The 21,339-nt window shown below is 40.8% G+C and overlaps 1 protein-coding gene and 1 long non-coding RNA gene across 2 annotated transcripts in view; one reads left to right on the top strand and one right to left on the bottom strand.

Annotated features, from left to right (window-relative positions):
* The window catches only part of LOC141788375 (uncharacterized), a 109,106-nt gene that overhangs the window by 37,063 nt on the left and 50,704 nt on the right, over positions 1 to 21,339 (bottom strand). The gene's annotated exons all lie outside the window — the stretch shown is intronic.
* The window catches only part of lmo1 (LIM domain only 1), a 29,101-nt gene continuing 19,980 nt past the window's right edge, over positions 12,219 to 21,339 (top strand). The window contains exon 1 of the mRNA XM_074667173.1: positions 12,219 to 13,123. Within this exon, the coding sequence (XP_074523274.1) occupies positions 13,102 to 13,123 (22 nt within the window). The 5' untranslated portion in view covers positions 12,219 to 13,101. The remainder of the gene's footprint in view (positions 13,124 to 21,339) is intronic.

Genomic DNA, 21,339 nt, shown 5'->3' with positions numbered 1-21,339 from the left:
AGAGACGCTCAGTGTCCGAGAGCGGGACAAAGCCCAGCGTTTATCCAATGACCGTCCAATTTCCACAGTGGAACAACCCACCCTTCCCTTCCCAGCTGAAGTCAGAAGACGCTGAGCGTCCGACTGTGTTTGAGCGCTGAGACGCTTCGGGGATGGATGAGAAGGAGGTTGAGCCAGTTACCTGTGATAGGTAGCTGATTCTGAACAAAAGATGAAGGAATTCTAGCGCATATTTTGTCAATGAAATGTACACACAGCAGAACATATCACCACTTTTTTGGGGACATTTTAGGGGAAGCTGAGCTTCCCTTGCAGTCTTCGAGCAATCGCCATTGATGTAATAGTATGATGAGATTAGGGATGAGAGTTTACAGTAATTACTGTGCTCGATTACTCTAAATATGTAATGAAAAGATATTTACTGATTATTGTATTTATTTATAAGATTATTGTTATTTGTTTAAACTGTAAACAAAACCAGGGTCCATTGAACACAGACCTCCCATGAGCTATAGTGATAGACTTTACATTCATTTTTTCCACTTCTATAGATGTTCTTTGTGGCAGTGGCTTGTACTCTGGCTCGACATATGCCATCAGCTCTCTGAAGCCTTCACCTTCCACAAAACTTATTGGGAGCATGTCTCCAGTTGCCATTTTGGTTATTAGCAGGCTAATCTTCTCTGCTTTGCTTTAGTCACAATGACATGTGCCAACCAGGCAAGTAATTGACGTTATGCAAAACGGCCTGTTTTCTGACTCCACTATTTTCTTCTTGTGCCTTAAGTGCATGTGATTAAGCATCAAACTACTTATTCTATGGTGCCCAAGTTTAGTACCACATATCTTGCACTGTACATTAACTTCACTGTTTTTGTTCTTCCAGGCATCTCTTTTCTTAACTGATATGTTGTAGTTGTAGCAGATGGTTCTGTATTTGTCATGTTTTTGCTTTCAGTATAATACTTTGTTCCTAGAGAGTTGCCTTAGTTGCCACAAAACAGCTGTTTTTGCCGAAACCTGGCTCATGTGCAAAAAACGTGGATGGAGAAGTGATGCGTTAGCATCCCGTTTTTTTTATTTTCCGACCTGGTACATTCAGTTAGGTAAAGGCAAATAGGTGGGTCACGTAAAGCTGTATGTGTTCAAGTTGTGTCACCAAAAGCAGCACTTGCAAAGATGCACAAGTAAAAAAAATGTTACTCAAATAATGGGGTCAACTGCAAGTCCTCCTACCCATTCCTAGATGCATTAGTTGTGTAAACTGTGAGTAAGATCCTTTTAAAGTGACAAGCCTTTGACTTCTGAAGTCAGTAAACTGGGTTGGCAATTCTTGATTGTACTTGCATTACCTCATTTGTACAGAGCGGGGAGTTTTATCAACCCATGAGCATAGCACTTTGCTTTTCCATCCTATATAATAACAGGGACCACAGTGGCACCTGTTTGTATGTTACCAGTTCATGTTGATTTTATGTCAGGTTACAGTCATAGCAAAAGTCACGCAGGTCGGGTTTAACCTCCTCAAGCCTGCTGAGAGCGTGTTAATGCTCTGCCTGTTCTGTGATGATAGGCAGAGAGTTTCTATTTTCACACTAACACAGCACAATTTGCTGATTTGCCCTTTCAATTAACATTTCCCCTTTATAAAAGGTCAATAACAGACATTGGTAGAGGTTGGGAAACTGTTTACAACTATATGCATTCGTAAGTATTATGAACAAAACTGAACGCTTTCTATCAGTTGGTGAAACTGGGGGCAACTTCCCATTCAGTTGTATGATAAAAATATCAAAATTGACCACTGAATAAATCATTTACATTTGAGCACAAACACTGATTCTGGCCTAAACCAGTTATTTTCTTACACAAGGATTCATTTTTAGCAAACTTTCCCAATTAAGCTACATCAAAGCAAAGAGCAACAATATATGGGTGTGGTTGTTTTAAGAGGCAGGTGGATAAACAATGATCTAATCACCAACATGGAGACTCTTGTAACTGACCAAAACCTCAAAATTTGAAAGGCGTACAGATCCACAATTAATAAATTGCAGAAAGCTGTCTAATTCTATGCTATCTTTCTTCTTGTACTTTAAAATGTGTTTCATGGTTACTTGTCAAAAACTAGTTGTAAATAAGTGGAAGTTGAATATGGAGTGCACATGAAGTCAAAAGAAGAATGACATGAATAAAATAATTATCCGGATGTCACCAAAATAACTGTTTCATGTTTTCTACCTGAACAATTCAAAGTCTGCAGTGATGATTAAAGAACAAAGGTCTGACAACAAGGATAGACAAGGAGCAGTCTTGGAAAATTGGTCTATAATTAAATGTTTACATAATTCGACGGTTCATTTTGGTTCATTTTAAAATTCAAGTGCCTCACAGAGACAATTTCCTCTCCCTAATTACAATTTCCTTTCAGTCTGACATTTACAAAGCAATCTTCAGATCTCTGGAAATGCACTTTTGATTCATTATTTCTGCCTTCATCACAGTACTTAGTGGCAAGAAATGAGTTTATAAAATAAGATCTCATATTATCACGGCCTTTGACCTGTGCAGCTGACTCATTATTACATGTCAGAAGAAAGCTGAACATTTTTGACAACCGTGTACAGTAGAAGAGGATCAGAGGGAGAAATGGGTTGATTCAATCCTCCCAAAATGCCTCTCTGCTATTGAAATGAACTGCAGGGACATCAAACATTTGAGGCTTGCATAGCTTTCAGAGGGAAGACAGACTAAATTATTTGATGCCATCTGAGGCTCACATGTGCTGGGGATCACAATACAGCTGGTTGACACACTGGTGATTATTCATGGCACTCAACACTTATTATCCCAGAGAGACTGAACAATGCTTTTCTGTTGTGGGAAGTGAACAGTTGGAAGTTCTAACCTCTCCCAGAACAATGCGTTTCTCTCAACACAACAGAGGACTGGAGGGATGCAGACATCTCTGTCTCCCTTGGGTGTAATCTGACTTAGATAAATATTTGCCATGCAGTCTGAACATCACACAGAACCATTGTGATGCTCTTGTGAAGCTGGCTGTGATTGCTTTACTCTGCTGTAGAGATGGATTTAAGCCTTTAAAGGACTTTTACTTAAAATGTTCCGTCTTTGCTAAAAAACAGTAAAAAGTGAAATGTAGGAAAAAAAAAGAGAAATAAATGCAACAATTGTGAATGTTGGACAATAACATATTTAAAAAAAAATTCAAGACATGCAGGTCTTTCTAAACCTTTCTGAAAACCCTTTCAAGATCACTTCTTTCCTGGATTGTTGGTTTTATCTTCTTTTAAAACAATACAAAAACACACGGGTTAAACACTGGCAGTGACACAAACGATATTGCTTTGTCTTTGAGGCGCACCAGGAAAGCTGTTTTCTGATTTTCTGCTTACCTTACAGCAAGCTGGCCCATGTAGCTTGTGTTTTACCGTCACACACATCCATCACTTAGTCAAGAATCATATCAATACTTGCCCATTTCCCCATTTGGGGAGAGCTGAGTAGATCAATTCATTTAAAAGGAACCACAGCCAGACATCCGTTTTAGAGATTACAGCATAGTCATCTGATGGAGGGTTTAAGGTTCATTAAGTCAATGGAATCTTTAATCAATAGGCAAACTTTAAGTCCAGGCTTTTACGGCCCATTTTCTGCTGCAGATCTGGTTACATGCACTTGTAAGACACAAAGCAGTAAACAGCCATGTTCTCATTTTTTTTCTCTCTAACTTTTTTTTTCAGTGAAGAGCTCATCAAACAGAAAACCTTGTTTATTCTGTTTGGAGAATTTCAAGAGGCAGATGACGCATTTAGAAGAACATCAGGAAGAGGTTTATGAAGGCTGTCTGATAAAAACTGCTACATCTATGTTAAAGCACAACAAAAATGGAGTGTTTCAGATGAGTATCAATTTCAAAAGTCAAAAAGCTACCAGTATTTAATTATCAAAGATATAGCATGAAAACATATGAGTACACACTGTCATATCCTTACAGTCCTGCCCAAATGACAACAGAGTCCTCAATCAGTGGGCTTATGTAAATCCCTCAACTCAAGTTTTTTCCGTACAGTCCAGCACATCCCTCCAAGGCTAAATCATGGGGGCATACTCCAGTCGTGATTCTTAAGTGTCACTTGTGTCCACCTGAATTATTGTTTGTGTGTAATGCAGGGGGAAGAAGCAGCATGCAATAAGGAGTGGTTGTGCCCTCTGATTGATTGTTAAGTGTTGTCCAGGAGCCCATTGCCAGACTCCACTTAACGGCCTGCACGGCAGAAAGCAATCAGTGGCTGTTACTAAGGGTCTCGTGGGGACGGGTCCGGTCATGATTGATCTTCAGTGGATCTCTGAAGATGTCTCAAAGAGAACCGGGTTTCACCAGAGTCGAGTTCAGGTCAGGGAGAGTGGCCTCAGACTTGAATGTGTCCCTGAAACTTTGGATAGCTCAACTTATGAAAAAGCCAAAGTCCTTTTTAATGACTGAAATTCCTGTTTGGAGGAAATGAGATGTCTTGGTCTGTCTAATCATGAGCAGTATTTCCCTGTGAGGCAGGTCAATTGGCATGACAAATTGTGTGTATTTGCATACATTATTCATTTGGTGTGTTAACTGGAATTTACTGCATGATGCAGTATTTTAACCATAAACTAAGTCCTTGTGGATATATAGCATATCACCCAGCACTGTTGTACCTGAGGACACACATGCACGGTAACACACACACATACACACACACACACACACATGCACACACAGAGCCACCGCAAGAGTCAGGCAGCAGAGCTGTCGGCTCTCCAGTGGTGTGTCAATGTGTTCAGTGACCACAACGCCTGGTGTTAGTCTCATTACAGAGGGATCAAAGGGACATGAGCTTCATAGCAGCGGGAACTCTCTTCAGCCCCCTGAGAAGCATCTCCTCCTTTAATCTCAAAGGTCACATTTAGTCATTCAAATATAAAACAGAATCCCATCCCTTGCACCCATGTGACCTGCTGGAGACTCCCCCAGAGCAAAGGAATAGCAGAAAAAAATCAAAACATTTCCACCCAATCATGGAAGAGGTAGTGTTTGCATGTAGAACAAACTGCAGTTTCTCCTTCTGCATTAATTAGCCTCTTAGGGGCCTTAAAATGATGGTGATGACCCTGTTGATATTTAATCTAGACTAGAAGGTAATTTAAATATTCAATTAATATTCTGTGGCTCTGTACCACACACAAACAATAATCCTAATTAAGAAGCTGAATGAGGGTTTGTCCTTGCATAAAGTTATTATGACTGAAAACTGAACACTTGAACACTTAGTGGCATCTTTACATTATGCACAGTGCACTCAATGTTTCAACTTTGCTCTCATGTCAAGGGCAACACTCTCACACATGCAACTGCATAAATATGTTTCTATTTAACCCTCTATGCATTTGTTTATATTATGACTTTCACAATATGTTTGTCTGTCTGTTCAGACAGAATGTTTTATGTGTAAATACATCACTTTAACATCTACTGAATAAAGTACTCTGTGCTAAAAGGTACAAACAGGCAATCTTTGCAATTAAAATCACCCCAGTGGTTTTTTGTCACGGAATTTAGTTTTCACTCTTTGAATGACACAGTGAGTGGACAATGATGGTGGCAGCTAATAACACTGCAGTGCCAGCAGCAGTTCCTCGTGATCTGAGCAGCTGTTCTGCAGTCTATATTGGCCTGTTCCTCAAGTGGAGGAAAAAAAAGAGCAACCTAGATGAGAATTTTTTGCTTCAGTGGCTATTGAAAGATGAGGCAATAAACTGCTAAACTTGAGTAATCACACACTCCCTGAGGAATTTCTCAAATGGGGATGGTCAAAAAGCTTGAAATTTGAGCCCCCTCGCACGCGGCCTAGGCTTTAACATTTGATGAGATTCATTATTGTGGGGAGCTGAATACAAGTGTCTTCTGATTACAGGACCCACCGTTAAAAGTTCCCACCAGTGTGCATTTCCATGCGAGAACGTCAATGGGATTAAAATCTCAATTCACCCCAGTCAATTCTCCAGTAACAAGATTTCATTAAAAGCAGGCAGGGAGGAAAATGGACTCGAAAGCACTGAAACAGCTGGACTATAAATTATAAAAATGTGCTTTCTGCTAACTGAACACACCTTCAGCTTGCAGATGCATTATTATTTAATGTTTAGAGGAGCTGGTTTTATGTAAATTGAAGTCTTCTATTCTCTCCAGTCCCCTTCTCAATGCCAGGTACTTCCAAACCAAGCAAAGGGAGAGATTATGCAAACCAATTAACATATGAAAATAACGTATTAATATACTGTCTCTGAACTGTATCCAATCAGTTCCTTTTCACTGGCGTGTGTACAAAACAATTAAAATTAAATTTATACTGCTCTTCCTTAACATATTCTGCAGCAAATGGAGTCAGTGAGCAAATGCTGACAAAAGTTTTACAGGCCTGTGTTCTTCCTTAAAGGCACACTGACTTTAAGAATATTTATAAGAAGCTGTGCTAATAAATTCCAGTCTTTGTTTCTCCCTAATGATGTGTGCATCTGAGACAAAGCAGTGAAATCCATAGCGGTAGCCAGGTGTTAATGAATGGCTTACATTATGCTGTCCGCTAATTACTACTGCACCATAAATAAAACACAAGACAATCAATTAGAGGTAGACGTGTGTTTGTTAGTCATGGGTTGCAACTTCCTCCAGGCCAAGGTTTTGCAGCAGACCTGCCTCTTCAGGGTGTAATTTTAAAACGGATAAGTTCAGATGAATCACATTTGAATGTTAGTGTTAGTGAATGCACTTCAGGCGATCTATTTCCACTCTTTTACAACAAGTAAATTCAAATTTACACAGCCTCAACTGAAAGGTGAGAAAACTTCTAAACTCACATGAAGCAGAAAGTCCTTTCCACCAAATTAGACAAAAGAAATCAAACAGGCGGCTATCATCCCTCTGCCTTTCAATGGAGCTTTGCAAAAAAAGGCTTTCTCCTCCACTTCATACAAAGCTCCTCCAGTTTCCCAGACACCAACTGGCTGACGTACCACACTTGATTTGAACCAGGGCAGGGGAAATCAGAGTGCATTAACACTGCATGTAGAAGGCACTAACCGAATGATCGCAGCATTATGCGGCCTCTGGCCTGGCCTATCTGCGTAGTTTGATGCATAATTTGAGCATTAATGTAATTTACATTTTAACACAGTCCCAAAAGTAAACTGATTAGTTGATAGTTATCTACTAATGTGCCAAGAGGACCCACATGTCACTTGCATGCAGGCGGAGGGACAGGATTACACATGACAAGGTTGGCCTTGCAGGAAAACAGACAAAGAGACAAAGCCTGCCAGAACCAGAAAGACACACAAACACACGCACCCACACACACACCCTTGCGAGGTAAATGGTTGTTGTTCAGGTTTGCTAGTGTAGCATTTCTGTCCAAGAGGATCAATCTTTCTTTTTTATTTTCAAGGACGTTTAAACCGATCATACCAATAAGGAGGAGAATGTTACAATAAATCTGGAGGACATAACAAAAGGTGTTGGGTAGTGTTTGCAGTCTTTAGACCACTTGGTAATATGTGTTTCTGCAAAATGCGAGGAGAAGTTTTCCTGCCAGACATCATATTAATCTAAAATTCAAATTCAAAAACTTATTAAAAGTATTTCTGGGCCATCAAATGTCTTTTATCTCTGTTCTCTCTTTATCATGGGACAAATTAGTGCCCCTGTAGATGACAGAAGCGCTTTCAAAAAAGTGCAAGAGAGTTGCAGTCCCATGATGCAACGCTCCCAGCGGTTACATCTGCTCCATTCTTTCATCTTTCTTCATTGTTAGGTGGGAGCTGTCACATTAGGAGGAGAATCGTGGCTTCTTCCCACCCCCAAGTACCCCCTTTTTTTCCCATTCCAGCAGTTGGCAGGGTGGCAGGCCTATACAAAGGAGCGTGCACCAGGAGCACAGAGGGGAGCACCGTTAGAGGAAAAACAGTTTGGGAATTAAGGTCATTAATTTTCCACTTTCAAGGGCTGCCACACAGACGGAGATAAAGTCAGCATAAATATTCCGCCGAAGTTTCTCCTGTTTTTCTCCTCTCCCCATTTTCATCGGCAGCCCATTTATCTCCGTGCTGTCAATTAGAGGCAAAAGCAAAGAACTAATTAGGAACTGTGCAATTTTAATTAGCTGTTTTGATAATTAAACTAATTGGTTCCCTTGTGTTTCTGCAATGTGTGCTGAGAACTTTTTTGATATCTGGGCAGCAGATTTTCCATCCGCTGGTTAATTAGTCACTTTTGCATTAAAAAGGAGCCTTCCTTAATAGCCTTAATTTGCAGTTGAAAAGAGAATCTACCATCAATAATTTGTGTAATTGGTAACCGTTTGATTGTAATTTAGAGGCACGGCCGGACAGCTCGGCATGTCTAATTCCTAATGACTAGGATTAAAGTTGGATTAACTGTTTGGGAAAGGGATTCACTCTCTCCTCTCCCCTACCCACCAAATGACACCTTGTCTGCATTTGATTGGTCATGAAATTCAAATTGACTAGGTGAACAGCAGGGCTTATATCATCCCTATTACTTCCTATATGGTGAGCCTGTCAGGTTACATCAGAAAGACTCCAATAATTCCTATTTTCCACCCACTGCCTCAGGAGCTCCATGAGGAAGAGAATAAAAATGGTTACAATTTATTGTGTGATGTGTTAAAGCTCTGCTATCAAACCCATTTGTGTACAACTCTGTGGGGAAAACATGACCATGAACAGCCACTAGGAGGAGCACAACCTTAAATCACAGAATAAGTACATCTCTTTTCACTCAAACTTTATTCATGAATCAGGTAAGGTTTTTCTCTCTGAGTATTAGACTGAATAATTCACAGCCCCCCTCATTCACACACAGGAGATGAATGTCTCTAAATAAGATGCAAGCATACACTGAACACGAAAATGTGACGCGTCCATCATTAAAAAGGTGTTTTGGTGTTTTCCTACAGTAGCAGGAAGATCAGGGAGAAATTACACTGACATTCACAGGTGTTAGCCTAAAGCCAGAATGCATTTAAATACTGCCAGAAGCTGGACAACCTGGACTAAAAGCATATCATTCTGCATCTTACCTATCAGGCACCATCTCTATACTTTTACAACACACAGCCCCATCAGTAGTTTGATTAAAAAGCGCCATTCATCCCACTTAGCTCGAATACAATTAAGGGACATGGCTTTAAAAGCCCAGCCCCGGAGCCTCTCCCCATCCCACATAAAAGGAGCACTCTCCACTGAGCCTTGCCTGTAAATATCATGTTTGATATGAGGTTTTAATCTGCTTAGCCATTCTGAACTATAGAATGGGCTCATCCTCTCTGTGAAACCCCCGTCCAATGGCTATGTGCCTGAGGAGGAATAGGAACACAACACTAGTGTGCTATCTGATTAGGTGGGGTTAATTACAGAGCACTGTTTTGTAGTGGCTGCATTTGAGAGCCGCCCATAAATAGATGGGCATGGCTAATGCATGCTCAGAAATGAATTTTAATTAACTGTGTATCAGAGAGGCCCACTCAGGGGCTTGTTTCTAGTATGTAGTGACCCCACTGTTGGATGTGGAGTGGGAAAGGGTCTCCACCCAAGACACTGTGAGAGGGGCTGAAGAGTACACCATGGCCTGCATGAGCCATGGATCACAGACACACATAATGTTGTGTCATAACACAAAGGTAATGTGTGTTGTTTATATTGATAAGTATTACATAGGTGATCATCACGTTTAAATTAGAGTTAATCCAATATCAATAAGAGATGCACCAATTTAACTTTTTGATGAGCTAATTCTGATATATTAGAAAACACCAATATTACAACATGCCAATCCAATCAAACACCAGAACTGGATAAAAACTTGAATCCCTCAGTAAAACTTATGGATTCTATGTACAAAACCTGCAATAAATGAGGAAAGAAGGAGTCAAGATTAAATCACAATCACAACATAGGCCACTATGGATTAGCCCTATGGTTCAGCTCTCTGTAGATGACAGGATCTTGAGTTGATTCAGTTGGTGTAAGTAGTCCAGATAGACATTGGTGTTGTTTCAATACTGATACTAATATTTTTTTTATACCACCACCAGAGTTGGCGAAAACTAATAATAGAGTTATTCTAATACGTATATGGGAGTTGTTTTGATATTGATACAGTAATCAGTATCGGCCTCCGACACTGCCCAAAATGCAGTGACATGTTTGGTATTAGAGCCTGTAATCCTACCTTTTTAAACTAGGTTTGGCATCTGGGCAATTAAGTTAACTTCTGTCATCCCCAGCCTTCACACACCATTTTTGTTCCCTCTTTGGAAGTCGTCATTGTATGTCTTCACATTCAAATGTCAAATGGCTGTTTGAAGTTGAGCCCTGATGATAGTGAACCGTTCAGTCCCTTTTCTTTTCTAGCTTTCTGTGTGATTGGATTAATTATGTGTCACTCACTTTGCTAGAGGTCAGCAAACATACATTCTCGGTCATAAGTCATCAATCTATGTGACCATGGTGATGAAAAGTCAAGCATGTCAGCCAGGAAGCCGGACAGAGAGGGATCAGACCATTGATTTCAGGGCCAACCCAATCTCACCAGAGCACGCTGCCCTGAGAACTGAAATTACCCCTATGGGCTATGTACAGTGAGCTTTTTACCTTAGGTTTGTGGTGCATGATCACATTAGCGGGGCCTATCACAGAGGTTGTTTCCAATGCAGCACAGGGTGATTATGAAACAAAGAGCATGTTTTGGGAATATTCTGCTATAAGAATCTATGAATACTTTCACATAATGAAATGCACTTTGACATGGATGTTATAATTATTTACACAGAAAATCTACCTCCATTCCAGTTTATACAGAAATTCCACTTAAAATTTACAGTTCACACAAACAAAGGAGGTCTTGTGTAGATGTACAACTATTGAGAAGCTTTTTCTTGTGATGCTTTTGGTGCCACCTCCCACTATGAGGGTAGGTTTGCTTTTATAGCTTTTCACAATCATCTTCACAAGAAGAGCCTTTCTTTTTGTGTTTGTTTAGAAGTTGTAGTCCCCTTTTACATTGTTTTTATTTTTAGCAGAAGCGGCCATTTGGTCACATTGCTAGCAGAAATGGGCAAACTGTAACAATGAGGCCTGCTTGTAAGTTCTTATTCTCTGAAATGTCCTGTTCATCATCTCTTTCATTATACTTCCAACACAAGAGCATCATAGTTGGACACAGGCTCGATCACCATTACTTGACTTCATTTAGTGACAGATAACAGGTTAAAAGGCTTTGATTTTTACCAAAATTCCTCCAGATTATTACTCAACTTTAAAGAGGCCCATGATCTGAAATAGTTTTTACAATCATTATTATTACAATAAATTATCCTTATAAACATTTGATTGTAGAGCAGCTTATGATAATGAGCTTAGACTAGGGTTGTAATATCTGGTGCAAAATGTAACAGAAGGCAAGGACAGACTGAGCGCGCTCACACCACAGACAGCCTGCTGGCTGCTGACGAACCACCATCATTGTAGCTTATACTCCACTCCACTCTCCTAAATGGCTAATCTTTGTTGGATCTCACCCTTAATTGGTTAACAGTCTCCGCAGGGCAAGTGAAAGTGGTGCTATTTAAGGCTCCACCATGAAACAGCAACACTTTCATCTTGGCAATAACAGGCAACAATTATATTACCAGATTCGAAACTGAACCTTCTATCTACCCACTAATCAAAAACGCAGCCCATCTGTTGTGCTGTCTCTTTTGAAACGACGCTTTATCTGCAGCCTGTATGATAACTGTGTCTGGACCACTAATTAACTGCTAAATGGACCACAATTAGACGTTATTTCTATTAAAATCTGCAGAGAAAAAAGTCAGGAAAATAAAAAAACAATGGGCGCATTTCATGTTTACTCCAACTGTACCAGGCACCGATGGAGCAGCATCACTCTTCCTCTCTGTCTCTCTTCCTCTCTCTCTCCCTCTCTCTCTGCCACGCGCGTCCGCGTCCGTGCGCACGTGCATCAAATACAACCTCACAAGAATGCGCGCTCACTCCTGCTCTCTCTCTATCACGCACATTCAGACTGGCAGGCAGACCAGTCTCACTCACTCACTCACTCACACACACACACACACACACACACACACACACACACACACACACACACACACACACACACACACACACACACTTTCCCTTAGCTGTGCTTTTGTGTTTTGTCAGAATTAATGAGAAAAGTTCCCTTGCCCTAGGGGTAATTAGTGTCCTTGGAGTTAAATAAGCTAATACTTAGACACCTCTGGCACAAGCAATTATGTTTGTGTATTGAATAATTGATTCAAAGAGGGGGGAAGGGCTGCTAATCAGATCTGAGCATAATGAATTGATTTAATTAACAGGGGAATCCGAGGGTCTCTGGAAACTGCGCGCATTTATTCAGTAGCAGCAGAGGCGAGCGCGGCACATAAACTGGGAGCGAGGCGGCGTGAGTTTGCTTTTAGCACTTGTCACATTTGCAATTGGATTTGTTTGAATATAGTTGCTGTTTGGGAGCAAATGAGAGCGAGAAAGCGAGAATATTAACAGCGAGAGGAGCTCAGCCGTTCAGTCTGAGCGTCTGATCCGTCCGTGTGCGCACACTTATTACACATAGACGACAGTAGATTTATATCGCTTTTCATTGTTTTGCTCTTTTTCGACTCGCATGGAATTTATCAAGAGCAAGCAACGCGGTTTGATCGCTATTTATTTGCGTTGCACTTCAGTCCGGATAGTGGGGATCTCGTCGCGTTTATAACGCGTTTTCCGTATTTGAATTATTATTGATAGAAAGGAGGGAGAGTGAAAAAAACGTGCAGACGGCAATTCATCTTTCCAGGGTTTTTGATTTATCGAGGCGTAGTCTAGTCAACCGCGCGTTTCAAAGCCATTTCCAGGAGCAGCAGCTGTGAGTAGACCGAGCCGTGCAGCCTGCTGGAGCCGAGGACGGATCGCCCGGGGAAGGACTCCTCGTTCCTCAGGACGATGGTGTTGGACAAGGAAGAGGGTGAGTAACATCTCCGGCTGTAGGGTGCAATAACATGGGGGAGTATGACACGGAAAACTAGTGACATTTTATGTGTGTACCCTGTGCACCCGCAGCCTCCGCTTTGTATCGGTTCACTCAAGCTCATTCTACCGGCGACAAGGTCCGTGTTTTCCGCGAGGAAAGAGGTGCACACCGAGGCTGCTTTTTGCACCGTGAAGTTGCACAAAGAGCGTGTCACTGGCGACAAAACTGCAGTTTAGAGTGGGAGAGTTGTGTTGTTTATTTCGAGCAGGTTTTGTCTGATGTGTAACCCGGAGTTTTGAGGAGACTTCACAGAGGCTGCAGTGCATGTGGCTCCTCTTTTTTCCTTCCCTCCTCTCTTAAGTGCTTTTCGCGTCTGTGAAGTTAGCGAGGCAGCCTTTGACATCAGCACGGGATGGGAGATGACAGCAGAGTGCTTTTAACTTGATTGCAAATTATGGATAGCGCCGTGCTACGCTCGCTCGCTCACTTTCCATCCAAATAGGCCTCCTTGCATTACTTATCTATTTCAATGTATTTAGGTTAATGGGTGAGGCAATCTAATTAATTTTAATTTAAATCAAACTCGCCTCTAATGACGTCCCATTTTGGATTAAACTGATGGAGAGATGTGCACTGCGTTTATCCCTGCACAGTCTATATGCATTTTAATACATTAATGCAACATTTTAATATTCAAATGGAGACCTCGTGCATTTAACTTTAGAAGTTTTTTTTCTTCTGTCTTCTTAAAGACTTTTTTGAGGATTGTTCTGCAGACCACCTGCTGAGAAGCACAATGACAGCCTTATCTTAACTGAAACACATTTATGTGTGTTGTGCTTTCTGAAGTACAGTATTCAGCATTTGCACATTTAAGTTTATCCAGAGCTTCCACTCCTCTAAAAGTAATGGATGCATTTGCAACCCATTATTTATGTCTGAAAATGGATATTTCATATCTCTTTGCACTGCATCCTTTCACTTACACATCTAAAAACCAATAAAAGGTTTGCGGCAGGGACATAAATTGGTCTGTCTGGATGAATCAGTGTTGTGCTGCAAATGTACCTAAATTAACTCAACTGTAAATTGTCTCCTTCGGATGTCTGCTGAGCTAAAAGTTCCCTATATGATTCATGATTCAGATTGCTTTTAACAGTTATTGGCTAAGCAATATGGTAAATGTACAAGGTGATGCAAATGGCATTAGTGGGAAAGGATGCACAGGAGCATGTAATGCAGTCAATACTACATTAACTACTGATGCCCAATTACAGAAGCAGGGAGAGTGGCTTTTAGGAGCATTAGGACTTGCAGAAAAGCTGAGATCACCTGCTGCTCATTGCCTAAAAGCTTCACCCTTTATTTGCTGGTCCTGAGCAGCAGCAGCAGCAGCAGCAGCTCCAGCAGCAGCATTTTGGCCAGGTTGTCAACAGAGCTGCGTGAATCTGGTCTCTTTCATTGTGGAGCCTCTTAGCATTTATTGGCTCTCAAGTTATAGGCTTGTCAATTCAACCTTCTCGTCTAATGCATCCACTTAGTGCCTACACAAATGTGTTTATGCAGAGAGATGAAGGTGTGGGTCTGTGTTTTGGCGTCTGTTTCTTTTGACTGATTCACATTTATGCGTGTCTGTGCGTGTGTGTTTATGTGTTGCTCAAGTGTTCATATTTCACCCCTTATGAGGTATATAAAACAAATTATTGGACTGCATGGTCTCTGGTTCAAACCCTGCAATACTTGTTGGCAACTCAGTAAAGCGTGCAATTGTTTGGCAGACTGTTTTTGAACTCTGACTCCTCTTTGAAGGTCTGCAACAGTTGGAGCAAAAAAGTAAAAACCAGAATTTAATCACCAACTGCTGCTTATCTGTCTGTTACTAATCATCTGATCATTACGAAGATTTAAAAGATTTGCATGCTATTACAAACAGTCAGCAGTCAGCTGTAACTTTTATTCTAACTTGAAGCATGAAACTGAACTTTTTTCTGGAGTTAGTGAAATGCAGATACCTGGGTGATGAGCCTGTCTTGTCTAATATTAAACTAACTTTTTTTTCTCAGATGATGCTGTTACGCACTATTATATAGCACAGTTTGAAAGCACAGACTGTAAAAGACAAACAGACACTCTTGTAAAATGACCTCATATTCAGGTCAGACTACTGCAGAGCTGCATATGTATTAACTCCCTGTCAACATGCTATTTCACCACGCGATGTGAAGGCTCCAATTTTCGTCTTATTTAAGAGTTTAAAAAAAGCCCAGCCATTTCCTCTCCTCCTTTGTACCAGCTGCAGGAGAAGAAAGTTGGTCCACACTGAAGGCATATTTCTGCTCAACATTAACACAACTACAGCACACTCCTCACAGTCCCCAGCAAGCAGGAGAAGAAAACCTCCAGCTACTGATAAATGTCTGGTTACCTTTTTCTTGTTAATTTATGACCCTGTTATCATCCTGTCCTGTGAAATTCGCACATTCATAAAGCATGTGATTGAAAAGCAATGCTTCAGATGAATACAGACTGCTGATCTGTCGGCTGCTGTAATAAAACTTGGGCTTCAGGCTCCGATTTTTATTTTGAAATAATAAGAATTGCTTCATTCTTTACCGCTGTTACCATGGTAATACTGTCTTGTAGCGATGTTATATTGATTTAGAAAGTGGACAGTAATATTTCTTTCTGTTATTTGGTTTCTGAGGGTTGATTTCTAATTTCCAGCTGGAGATTACTTTTATATGTTCTTTAAGTCTTTTTCACTTTTCCAAAGGAATGCAATTTGCTCTCCTGTATTTGCTGTTTTCTCATCTTATTGGTTTGCTCTGACTTCGAAATTAAACTTGCCCATTTCAAATATTGAAATTACGTCGGGTTTTTGTGCTTAGGGCCCTGAACAATATTACAAACACATTGCTGCGCTTGATTTTTTCTTAAGTCACCAGTTTTTTTAAAAAAGAAATAATGCCTTATTATTACAGTCAGCTGCAACACTTTGTGTATGACATGTGCGCCCTCTCTGCTTTGACCATCCATATCAAACTAAGGCTTTCTCATTATGCAGTTCTCTAAATTAACACATAATCACATTTTTACCGTTTTCACTGAGTATTTCTCTCCATCTAATCTCTGTCTGATCTTCAAATCCAGAATTCCCACTGGAGATAATTCTGCCTGTCACCACTAACCCTCTAGATGCCTATCAGTGCTGATTGTTTCACATCTTTGAGTGCTGGAGATGTGTATCATTTTCTATAATTTTAGTGTGATTCAAAGGCACTGAATTGAGCCGTATGAGACACGAGTTAGCAAGCGCGCCCACCTGCCTCCCATGTAAATGGCTGCACTCATCAGTGTGGCTCGCAAACTCAATTATGCACTCTTGAGCTGTAAGAGCATCCCTTTCATTATTGCCAGAGGCCACATGCTAGCCGTGTTATCATACAAATCCTCACAACAAGATCCGGCTTCCACACATGCATCACAGGAAACAAGTTGATCACTGCTACGCTGTTCAGAGTCTTCCTTCTGTTGTCATTCACTTTAAAAGATTTTCTTTTCAATGTCGAGAGAAATTCCTGGTACATTCCTGGGTTGTGTGAGAGGATAGAGAAGGTTGGAGAGATAAAAGAGGAACATTGAAAATTATATGAACAAATAAGAAACTCTAAGCTGCGAGGGCAAAAACATATCAGAACAAATGCCTCAATGAAACCTTTTACAAAATCCACAATGTGCTGACAAGTTGAGACGAATCGATACTTTAAACCACATTTCAAACCACCTTGGAGAAACCTGATGTCTTATTGCAAGGTCTGAGACAAATGCAGACATGCACACAAGTACTGCTGACACTCACTATTCTCTCCAACTATTCTCGCCTCCAGAAAACAAACCCCAATAACCTCATCTGTAGCTGAAACAGAGTAAAAATAAAAACTAGTGTATGACATGATGCAGTTAAAATGACATGATCACACATAAAATTTTACATGTTCTGTACTTAGATATGCACCTGTTGGAATCACTTCAAAGCTTCCTCACAAGCAGCTGTTTTCTATCGGCAAAAAATAATTCATATTTATCTCAGCAAACACACGTATATTCTTCTGCAGTATCTCATAAGATGCTTGCAAGTGAAGTTATTTATTCACCTGTTTACCTATCATACGCTCTTTGTTCTTACTTGTTTGTCATTCTGACGCACTCAGCAAAGCTTAGTCTTTGCTCCCGCTGGAAAATCATCTCTCCTTTATTCTGTCATTGTAGGCTTAGCAAAGACGACAGGAATGATGGGAACGTGGCTTGACATGCAGCAAAGTTCTTGAGATGAGCAGATGTCAAAACTACAATGTCACCAGCTTTGGTTTCTTTGGCAGCTGAGTGTGAAGTGTCAGGAGGCCCAGAAAATGTTACAGAAGAAAAACTACCTGCAGTGATGAAACAGTATGTCACCTGTTACACACTGAGGCAAGATGAGCACTTTGTATACATCTCATTGGAAATGCAAACCCTAATACTGCTGGGGTTTATGTCAGGCTTTATATATACAAAGGATACAAGGACAGCATGTGACATAAAACCTAGCACTTAATAATTCTGTACTTAAAATAAAAGTCACATGTATCGTATTTAGAAACAAATCTTAACTGAGAATCATTTGTAAAAGTTTATCTCAGAGTCCTTATGTGAAAATTTGCTGTAAAATCATTTAAATCAGTCAAAAAGAGCAGATGTGGTCAAGACAAGATCTTATTTAACCTCTCGTGACACAGTCCCTTTAAGAATTGTGCATTGACATGACTCCAATATCTGATTTTTTATTAAAGTTGGCACTAAAATGTACTAAAAGTTGTTGTTTTTATGTTGCTACAGATCTCTTTTTTGTTTTGTTCTCTGTTATCTTTACAAGTGCAGGTTTTTGTGCTGAAAAAAAATGGAAAAGTGCAAATATAATGTTTCATCAGCTTTTTCTAGAAGAGGACTGATGAAGCAGAAGAAGCAGCTGACTCTTGCGCATGAATCCACATGGGTGTACGTTGTGTAAATGAGGTGTTGATTGGATTAGTCCTGGTATATGCTAAATATGAAGAGATGGACACCTGCAGAAATACTGTACAGCTGCTGTTATTATGTAGTTCTTAAGTCAGCTATACAAACTGGCCGGCTGTATTCTTTCTCTAATGCGCACATCACAGTGCCAGCAGGAATTTTTGCCAATGCCATGTTTCCCATTTGCAAAAGCTCTGATCATTGTTGAGGATTTTTGTGTTCTCAGTTCTGCGGGTGTGAGTCTGAAGCTCTGAGGATGGCAGTGTTGACTGGTCACTAAAAGACACTTTGTTCTTGTGGCTGTAATAATCAGGACGGCCTCTAGGGGCTGCTAATGGCACTTTATGTCTTTCAGTTTTATTACCCTAAATTTCTTTCAAACACTGCTGTTTTTTTAGCATTCAGTGTTCAAAAAGAAGCCCTGGCCTTGGGTTAGAGTCACTGATCTTTTTTTGCATCTTCAGCAATTATCTACATCTGTTTTACCTTCTCTCTCCATATTGAGACATATAGTAATTTAACTACAAGTGTTTATGTTCCTTGACAAATGGTAATTGTAAGTCAGTTACTTGCAGTTCTCTTTCATCTTGTGCATGTTGTGATGCATTCTGTAGCTCTAACCCAACTTAAAATGACCTTTACTTTTTAATTTTGGCAAAAACAAAATGTCACATGAATGTTTCTAGGTCAAATTCAGCAAATTAAAAGCCTCCCTAAGAGCGGCTTTTGGCACATGAATGCAGAGAAATAAAATATGTAATAGTTACCTTGCTGGTAAACAAAAAAAAAAAAGCCTGGGATGCTGTCTTTTTAAGGGGTGCCAGCTTGCTGAGAATTAAACTCTTACTGGATGACCTTCAGTAAATCAAATCTTTGATAGCTAATTAAAGAGTGAGGGTTGGGGTGCAAGTTCTTTACCTCTTGAAGCAGCTGGATTAGATTTTGGATATTGAAGTTGACTGATTAAACAGTCCTTAATTGTGATGTTTTTAACTACAGAATTGGATGGACAGCTGCCATTCAAAGACATTTCCACTATTTTGTGTTACTTATATGGTTTTCATTTTGTGAGGTAACAGAAGAAAACATGAAAAATCTTAAGCTGCATTCCTCCTATGAAAGTACAAGAGACAGTCAAGTCCAACATCCCTCATGACACCTCACACAATCTTCAAGAAGCCAGCTTCCCAATCTGCACCCACCCATGCCTCCCTCATTATTTACCCCATCAGGTGCAGGAGTAGAATGACATTAGAGGCCTGTGCTGCCAAATAACTGCCCCCCTGTGGGGAATTTGCATTATTCAAGATTAAAGAGCCTCACACAGAGCGCCTCAGTATGGTGTTCCTTCTTCCCTTCCATTTTCGACACACTGAGGACCCTGAATGGCACACCTGTCTCCTGGCATATCCTTTGAAATAATAAGCGTGTGGTAATTGCTGGGGAGTGGGGAGGATTTTGAACATCACTTCCTGACCTCGTGAGTGACACAAACTTTAGAGGGCTACATTTATTCCTCTGCAAATGCATTTTTAATGCGGACTAAAAGTGTTTGTGCATTATTCTGTTCCGGACAGCGGAAGGTGGCTATGACAGGCCTAATGGTGGGATTTTTTTTTTTTGGCAGGATTCACAAAGTGGCAGATAAGATTGCCTCGTCTATCAAAGTTTAAAAGTATATAGTTTGGGAGTAGATGGATTTTTTTTTCGTCACTCAGTCTCAAATGCAGGCTCTGGAAAAAATGATCTTGCACCTTTTGTATAGGGAGTGAAGATGAAGATGCATGCAGCCTCTCTGTTATTGACAGCCTGCACTTCAATGAAAAATGGTAAAATGGCAGCTTTTAAGAACTAAACACCTCAGACCCACTGCACACAAAGCCCAACATCACGCCCACATGTGATTGGCTTGATGCAAAACAAAATTTTCTCGTTGCTCTGTCAACACTCTGACAGCCCTCCCTCTTTAAGAGCTCTCAGGGGTTTATTTGGGGTAACCCTGCATGATAAAAACCATCAGTGTTTGTGTCTCTTCTCCTCCTCCTCGTTCATCTTATCCCCTAACTCCTATTTTCTTGCGCATCTCCCACTCTCCCCCCCCCCCTCCCTTTCAGCTGTTGACAGCTTACCTTGCAGAGCTCTAATCTCCCCCTACTACTGAGCGACCAAGTGTTGGAACAAGTCTCTTTCTGTAATAATTTGGAAACTCTGCCAGTTTCATGTCTTAAAAAAAAGCAGCAATGAATTTAATTAGAAAGCTGTTGCATATCTCTGTGATACATTTCTTTTAATTAACCCCATGTGAATAAATTAAAAATAATAGGGGGCTGAAAAGTGTGGAAAAACACCCTAATGAAGTTTTCTGTTAATTGGGATGGAGACTGCTGCCAAACCACAGTGAGAAGTGAGCACCAGGAGCTAACAATGCCTTCTGTAAGCCTCAGAAAAAGGGCCCAGGGCCTTCGTGCTGACTTCAAGTGTAAGAAATGCACCTCTGACGTGATGGAAATGACCGTGGGCTGGGAGAAAAGGCAGTCCTGTTCCAGACTGCTCTGCTGAGACTCCCCATGCCGCGCTTGAAGCCGGGCCAGTGTTATTGCAGCCCTAATGCGGCTGACTCATTTGGAGCGGATCAGGAGTAATTATGGTAGGGAAAGTGGCTGCCGACCGTGGGGGTCAGGACACTTGTAACATGTGAAAAGAGCAATTATTCCAGGAGACAAAACCCTCCCTTATCCTGGGCAGTGCCAGGGTCAATGCAAGGGACGGCTGGGCTCCGTTTCACCGGGGCTTATTAGCCGCAGCAAGCTGCAAAGTTTGAGAGAGTGCATCTTGTTAATGAACAGTCCCCTCATCTGCACCAGCCCTGTCTGCTCCCTCTCTTCCCCTCTCCCTTTCTCTCTTCCCCACTCTCTCCCTGCCGCTTACTGTGGGTGTTAATTATGTCATAATCATAGCATGCATAGAGTCCCAGAAAGCACCTCACAGACCCCAGCATTCATACACAACCATCTGGAAATGTAGCAAGCAGTACAGTAACACAGAAGGCTCTCATAGAAACTATAAGGAGAAAAAAACGCAGTCAGTATGAAATGTTATATTGACTTGGTCCTTGTAATAGAATTACCTTATTTGAGAAAGAGTGCGAGTCCATGTTT

Source organism: Halichoeres trimaculatus, unplaced genomic scaffold (genome assembly GCF_033239565.1).
Source record: "Halichoeres trimaculatus isolate MK-OKI-2021-1 unplaced genomic scaffold, fHalTri1.1 fHalTri1_scaffold_3, whole genome shotgun sequence".
Lineage (NCBI taxonomy): Eukaryota > Metazoa > Chordata > Actinopteri > Labriformes > Labridae > Halichoeres > Halichoeres trimaculatus.
Note: the sequence above shows the minus strand (reverse complement) of the source record. Positions and strands in the feature narration are given on the sequence as shown.